The 7,458-nt window shown below is 36.8% G+C and overlaps 1 protein-coding gene across 2 annotated transcripts; it reads left to right on the forward strand.

Annotated features, from left to right (window-relative positions):
• LOC137807190 (phospholipid:diacylglycerol acyltransferase 1-like) lies at window positions 1-6,350 on the forward strand. 2 transcript variants are annotated; one of them, XM_068607682.1, is made up of 7 exons: window positions 128-923; window positions 1,753-1,975; window positions 2,103-2,386; window positions 2,844-3,168; window positions 4,030-4,289; window positions 4,643-5,142; window positions 5,971-6,350. In XM_068607682.1, exons 1-6 carry the CDS (start codon window positions 505-507, stop codon window positions 5,124-5,126), a joined length of 1,995 nt encoding a protein of 664 aa, XP_068463783.1. In that variant the 5' UTR covers window positions 128-504; the 3' UTR covers window positions 5,127-5,142; window positions 5,971-6,350. The 2 variants fall into 2 exon arrangements, with proteins under 2 accessions (XP_068463784.1, XP_068463783.1); XM_068607683.1 differs by lacking the exon at window positions 5,971-6,350 and having other exon boundaries at window positions 1-923; window positions 4,643-5,377.
• Window positions 6,351-7,458: the final 1,108 nt, after the last annotated feature.

Below are 7,458 nucleotides of genomic sequence, written 5' to 3' on the forward strand. Positions count from 1 at the left end.
AAGAAAACCTTCCCCACAAAAGCCAAAGTAAGAATCAAACTTTTCATTACCATGATTCAATGTGAATAATAGTATGCTTGTTAATATCAGGTTCAATCCCCACCGTTTATTTACAAGGTAATTCACCGTTGGAGCAGCACCAACACTTCACATCACACGGCATTCAGAAACAGCAAAGCTAATACAACTCCTTCAAGTTCACGATCGCGCCACGTGTCCGTATCTTAAACCTTTCTTCTCATCTGGACCCAGGCACCGTACACAGCCACAATACAACTTAACAACCTCGACCCGGCACGACGGCCAATCAAATCCTTCCACGGCGCATCGGCGAACTTTCCTCTCCGATCACCGGCGGTTAGGGTTCCGACGAGCATCCGTCACAGTCTTGAAAGCTCAAACGTCGCTGCCACAGAATCCGCCAGCTCAGGGCCTCGTCCACCATTAATGAACAGCTTTCATTTTCACAGCATTTAAAGTTTTTTTTTCCAACTCCTTTATACGATGTCGTCTGTACGAAGGAGAAAGGCCCCTGTGAATCCTGTACGAAACGAGGAAGAAAAGGAGAAGGAGAAAAAGGTAAAGGCGAGGAGTATCAAAGGCGAAAAGATAAGGAGATGGTCGTGCATGGATAGTTGTTGTTGGTTCGTTGGACTGATATGTTCAATTTGGTGGTTCTTACTATTTCTCTACAATGCAATGCCGGCGTCATTCCCTCAGTACGTGGCGGAGGCGATTACGGGGCCGTTGCCGGATCCTCCCGGTGTGAAACTGAGGAAGGAGGGGTTGATGGTGAAGCACCCGGTGGTTTTTGTGCCGGGGATTGTCACCGGCGGGTTGGAACTCTGGGAGGGTCGTCAGTGTGCGGATGGTTTGTTCAGGAAGAGATTGTGGGGTGGCACGTTTGGTGAATTGTATAAAAGGTACATTTTCTTTTTCTTTTTCTGGTGTATTAGGATTTGAATGTGTTTTAGTGACGTCTTGTGTGAATTATTTATATACAATTGGAAAAGCTGCTTGAAAATGTTGTATTACTTGATTGGGAAGTAAGCAAGTGGTGTTTTAGAGTAGTGGATAAATTTGCGTTTGGTGAATGAGTTCAGTTAAATACTTTCTGTTGGCATTACTTGGAGGGGAGTAAGTTGAGTTGGAATGCCATGTTTCTTGATTACTGGATCCTGAAAAGTGCCAAATTGCTAATGTCTCTTTTTGGGTGATACGTTTTTCACTCAGAAGTATGTACTGGAAAGTAATTGACAATATTCTCTCCGAAGCACCTTTTCTTGTAATCTTCTGTCAAAGTTTACTGATTTTTGTTAAGATAGGAAATTGATGGGCGTAAATAGTAGCATTACAATCTGCAGTAACCTATGGGTTTGTATTCTGTAGTTTTCCTTTATATTTTTTTTTTCATAACATGTGAATCATTTGGTAGAGGGAATGGTTTTGCTGCTGTCCTTGGTATCATTAATTATAAGGCAGAATTCTTACACACACAAGTTCATTTTGGACCCGAAGTGCTGAACCCTTTTTACTGGCACTTATTGAATTCCGGTTGTTTGGCAGAGTTTTGGGAGTTCGATTCAAATGTTTAATGATTATAGTCCTTCCAACATTTGTCTTGCTATGCATTTATCTGCCTTTTTTTTATCGGCAAGTATATTTATTTCAAGTCTTTGTTCTATGGATGTTTACAAATTCAAATAGAATTTATCTATAATGGCATATGATTTTTATTTCAACCTTCTGCAGACCGTTATGCTGGGTTGAACACATGTCACTAGATAATGAAACAGGACTAGACCGTCCAGGCATTAGAGTTAGGCCAGTGTCTGGACTTGTAGCTGCTGATTATTTTGCACCTGGTTATTTTGTTTGGGCTGTTCTAATTGCTAATTTAGCTCGCATTGGGTATGAGGAGAAAAGCATGTATATGGCTGCTTATGATTGGAGAATCTCATTTCAGAATACAGAGGTAGTCCTCTGTTACTTACAGAGAATCATATCATGATTCTCTGCCAGCCTTTATTTTGTTGTCTGGTTCAATTATGATGGTTAACCCTCAGGTAAACTTTCCTTTTTTTCCTGCTTCATTTGACCAGGTCAGGGATCGATCTTTGAGCAGGATAAAAAGTAATATAGAGCTCATGGTGGCTACGAATGGTGGTAATAAGGTGGTTGTTATTCCACATTCAATGGGTGTTTTGTACTTTTTGCATTTTATGAAATGGGTTGAGGCACCAGCACCAATGGGTGGAGGCGGTGGATCAGATTGGTGTGCCAAACATATTAAAGCTGTGATGAATATTGGGGGACCTTTTCTTGGTGTTCCAAAATCTGTTGCGGGACTTTTCTCGATAGAAGCCAGGGATATTGCTGTTGCCAGGTTCTTATTTTACCACTACTTTTCTCTCTGTATTGAAACCCAAAGTTTCTATGTCTCTTGACAAGTAGGTTTTGGATTGTGTTTAACAAATATGTAGAATATATATCAGTAGAAAGTGATTGTGTAATTTCTGTTCCTTTTGAATGAATAATAACTCACTATTTGATTGCTGTATTTCTGCTGTCACCCCTTGAAAGCTCAAGTTTTAATCAATATTTTTAATAAGTCAACCATCTGTGAATTTTATGCAAACTTCTTTTCTCCTCCAAAAGCTATTTTTTAAAGCTGTTGATCTGTTTGTAAGATTTCCAAAATTGTTTCTTTGAGATATATAGGGATTTTCTCAAGCTTTGTTTGGGCAAAATTTTTTCAATTGATGGTATTGTTATGTAATGAATCGTGTTAGCTGTGAAATATAGATGAAGTCCTTATTCATAACTCGCTAAACCTTGTACAGGACTTTCGCACCGGGCTTTTTGGAGAAGGATGTTTTTGGTCTTCAAACTTTACAACATCTAATGCGGATGACTCGAACATGGGATTCAACCATGTCAATGATACCCAAAGGTGGGGATACTATATGGGGTAGCCTTGATTGGTCACCTGATGTGTCCTATAACTGCAGTGTGAAGAAACGCAAGAACAACGATACTAACAGTGCCTTTCAAAATGACAAAGAGAGTCTTGGGTTTATGAAAAATATAAATTACGGAAGACTCATATCGTTTGGGAAAGATATAGCCGAGTTACACTCCTCCAAGCTTGAGAGGTTGGATTTTAGGGTAATGTTCCCAGTATATATGAGTATTTTGTTTTATAATCTCTATCCTTCTTTTTAATGTTTGATAATGTTATTTACAGAATTGAAGTCAATCTTCCAAGGTAGATATACCTGATTTTGTCCTTTTGAATATGATAAAACACTTGGATACTTGGGGAACAACCTTAAAAGCTAGTTGTTAAAAGAGGAGAATCAAGTACTTAAATACTCCACTGAGCATCCCAGGCCAGTCAATGTAGGACTTAGGTACATCACAATACCCGAATTTCTATCATTACATTTCTTTTAAGAGCTGACGTCTTAATTGCTTACACTCTTAGGCCACTTTACTTCACTCAAGTTCCTTGTTGGTTAGAATCCTCAACTAGTCAAGATTTCTCTATAGGTAGTCATTTTTTTTGTCGGACAACCAAAATATGTTATCAATTGATAAACCTCCAAACACTTGGGAACTCATTCTAAAAAGCAAGCTGTTAAAAGGGGGAGACCAAAACATTTAAATACTGTACCGACTATCCCATACTACTCTATAACAGAATATCAAGAATTCAGATATTTAACTTAAGTTAGTTAAACAGCTGAGTTTCCAGTTTGTATATGAATATTCATGGTTATATAATTTTCTATCATTTATCAATTCTAATCTAAAATAATTGCTATGTATATGACCTTTTCATTTGCCCTCAAGTTAAAGTGTAAATTTCTCCTTTATCAATTGCATTTACAGATGGCAGTTCCTCTTTATCTGTCTCCCAAATCCCAACATTCTCCAACTGTGGATACTTAACCATGTGCAGTTAGCTTCAATTGTTTTTCTGAATGACATTCTTGAGTTTCATGTATTACTTGTTGAAATTGACAGGGTGCTCTCAAGGGTAGGAACCTTGCAAACACATCTAACTGTGATGTGTGGACAGAGTACCATGATATGGGTGTTGAAGGAATCAAAGCTGTTACAGATCACAAAGCTTACACAGCTGATTCAGTTTTGGATCTGCTTCATTTTGTTGCCCCCAAGATGATGAAGCGTGGAGATGCTCATTTTTCTTATGGGATTGCTGATGATTTGGATGATGAAAAATACAAACATTACAAATATTGGTCTAACCCCTTGGAAACAACGTGAGGTTCTTTACTTTGATTCTGTTTTCGTGGCTCAATCCTTATAAAATATGAAGTTCAACTGAGTGCTATTTAATTTTCCTTCATCCAAAACCTTTCTGATTTAATTTTATACAAAACAAATTCATCATTCTAGTTCAATTGGGTTCTTAGGGCTGGGGGTTAAAGAGTTCTGCTATTGCGTAGTACTTCACTACTGTGTAATTATTTTGTTACCTGGATTAGTGGAACTAATGGATTGTTGCTTTAACTATTACCAATAATTTCATATCATGCTATATTTGAAATATAATGTTTCTATTACTCCTGCCTGTGTTTTGTGTTATTTTTAATATTCTTTCCTGCTGCTACAGATTACCAAATGCCCCAGATATGGAGATTTACTCTATGTATGGAGTTGGAATCCCTACAGAAAGAGCATATGTTTACAAGTTAACTCCTCAATCTGAATGCCACATTCCATTTCAGATCGACACCTCAGCAAATGGTGGAAATGAGGACACATGTCTGAGGGATGGAGTTTACAGTTCTGATGGGGATGAAACTGTTCCTGTTTTGAGTGCTGGTTTCATGTGTGCAAAAGGTTGGCGAGGAATAACCCGCTTTAATCCATCAGGAATCCGTACATTCATAAGGGAGTATGATCATGCCCCTCCAGCTAATCTTCTAGAAGGTAGGGGAACCCAGAGTGGCGCTCATGTTGATATATTGGGTAACTTTGCATTGCTTGAAGATATTATACGAGTAGCAGCTGGAGCCTCTGGGGAGGACTTAGGTGGGGATAGAGTGCACTCCGACATTTTCAAATGGTCTGAAAAGATAATTTTGGATCTTTAGATTCACGTGGTAACTGGTAAGTTCACTCCCCGGCCTTGGTTGGTCTTGGCCCAAGCATAGTGTAACCACTTCAATTTTCTTGTCCTATTCTTAAGTGAAAGGTTAGGTAGTGTTAGAATCAGCGTAAATATTTTGATGCTTGTGATATTCACTCAGGATGTTGGTATTCCATCTCATAATTTTCATGTGGCTACATTACTAGTCCAAACTATGCTTTGGATCAATGTTTATAAAATGTACCGCAGATTTAACTGGTTGTGTTGTGGTTCAAATGGTTGAATTTGTGGTTGAACCACGATTGAACTGGAAACATTTCCAGTTCAACTGATTGGGTCAGTATTTTAAAATATTGCTCAAAACATTTTATGTTCTTTATACATTGATGGAACTTGACCACTTTATAGATATAAAATCTTTGGCTTTAGATTCACATAAAAGTGGAGTCAATATATTAGCTTCAACTACTAATATCTATTGGTCTAAGGTTCTATTTTCATAAACACTTACAGGATAACAAAATAAGAAGGTAAAATTACTCACAAAATGCAGTCTACTTTTGTACTTAACTTTCATAAAAGCTTTCTCATTTAACTTTTTCAAAAATTGATATCTTTAACCTGATTTTAGTTCATGGGAGAAGTTCTATATATTCTGTCTTATTTTGTTCTTTTATTAGTACTTAAGCAGAAATTTCCAAATAGGAAACAGTAAGTACTGGGTTTCCCCCCTGAAACAGGACTTGTCTTGATTTGCATTAGTTGCGAGTCCAATGTGACTTTCTGATAAGTAGAGTCTAAGATCAAAAAAATATTATGGTGTTTACACTTGTTTTCTGTGTTTACAGTTATCTAAGGAACCTTTTTCTGTTGCCATTTTTATGGCCAGATTCATCCTCACATCTATACTTCGGTACTCGATAGAATCCTATCTGCTTCAACTATTATGCTCTAAGACGGGGCTGGTGGTATGAGCACTGGAGTTGATATACCAGTGGCAGTGACAACTGCAGCTTGCTTACTGGGATTTTATCTATAGAATTTTGTCGGATTGGGAGAGTGTTGAATCTGTTTACAATCGCCATCTCCCCAAAAAAGTAGTACCAACCTCTTATTTAGGTACACTATTCATGCTTGACGAGAATTTTGTTTATTTCATTCATTGATTTGATGATTGTCAAGTAATAGTGTTATTCTGCTCCCGTTTTCAGTCTACTAATGTTTTGTACGCTGCACGGACTACTTTGTGTTGTCGGTAACAAAATTGAAAAGATTAACAGCCCGAGCCTAGGTGTACGGTATAACAGTGACGTAATAGTAGTAGCTACCAAGACTCGACTATCAAAAAAATATTTTAACAATATAATTAATTAAAGTAGTTAATTGATCAAAATAGTTCCAGTAAAATAATGACTGAATCTGAATATTTCTCCACTCACACAATAGATATCTTTTTTTTACCATTCTAATTAACATCTATTTCATGCTTCCAACCAATGTTTGAACTATTATATTTTATTTTTTTGACATTCTCATTAACATTTATTTCATATTTTCATCCAATGTTTGATCTATTTTTTTAAGTATTGCCACTTTTACTTTTAACTTTTAATAGATGAAGATTCACTATGATAGTCTTGAATTTAATCCACTCCCAGACATTTCTTAAAAGACCATAATTTATAAAATGAAATATTTTTAAATTAAAAACAAAATTCAATTGAAAAAAAAAATGTTCACTTGCAGTATGCCAAATTAAAAAAAAAACAATTATAGTTTATAACTTTCTCCCAATCTGCCTAATTTAAATTTTTTATTAAAAAAATCTCAATTATCCCAATCTTTGTAGATGCATCCAATTAAAATTTCTTTTATAGTGTGTTTGGATTGGGGGTGACACTGTAGTTGAGGACAGATGAGAGGGTTACACTGTAATTGAAGACGGATGAGAGGGTGTCATCCTGTTTGGATTAGGACAAAGATAAGGGTGAGGGAGCGGGGGGAAAGAAAGTTTAGTGAGTGAGTGATCTTCTGAAGCTTAAAGAGAAAAAATAGATGAGTGAAGAGAAAGTCATGTCATAGTATGTGAAATACCATTCTGTCCTCCCTTTTCTTCACTCTTTTGAAAGTAAATTGATTTTACATTGCACCAGTGCCATGCTCCACTACCATGCAGGACACCGCAGTTATTCCATTTCAGAGATTACTGACTTTGGCATAAGGAATCTCTTTGACCACCATGAACATGATGAATGCACTGTCTCAGAGTTGTTAGGTCTTAAATAATATTTTTCATTCACGACTTATATAAAATCATGGTTATGGGAAACACACAC

Source organism: Phaseolus vulgaris, chromosome 3 (assembly GCF_000499845.2).
Source record: "Phaseolus vulgaris cultivar G19833 chromosome 3, P. vulgaris v2.0, whole genome shotgun sequence".
Classification (NCBI taxonomy): domain Eukaryota; kingdom Viridiplantae; phylum Streptophyta; class Magnoliopsida; order Fabales; family Fabaceae; genus Phaseolus; species Phaseolus vulgaris.

Excerpts from the sequence above, each read along its gene's own strand:
- LOC137807190 (XM_068607683.1), top strand. The coding sequence starts at position 505 with ATGTCGTCTGTACGAAGGAGAAAGGCCCCTGTGAATCCTGTACGAAAC. Across the intron at positions 924-1,752 it reads TTTGGTGAATTGTATAAAAG|ACCGTTATGCTGGGTTGAAC; the intron begins GTACATTTTCTT and ends AACCTTCTGCAG. Across the intron at positions 3,169-4,029 it reads TTGAGAGGTTGGATTTTAGG|GGTGCTCTCAAGGGTAGGAA; the intron begins GTAATGTTCCCA and ends TGAAATTGACAG.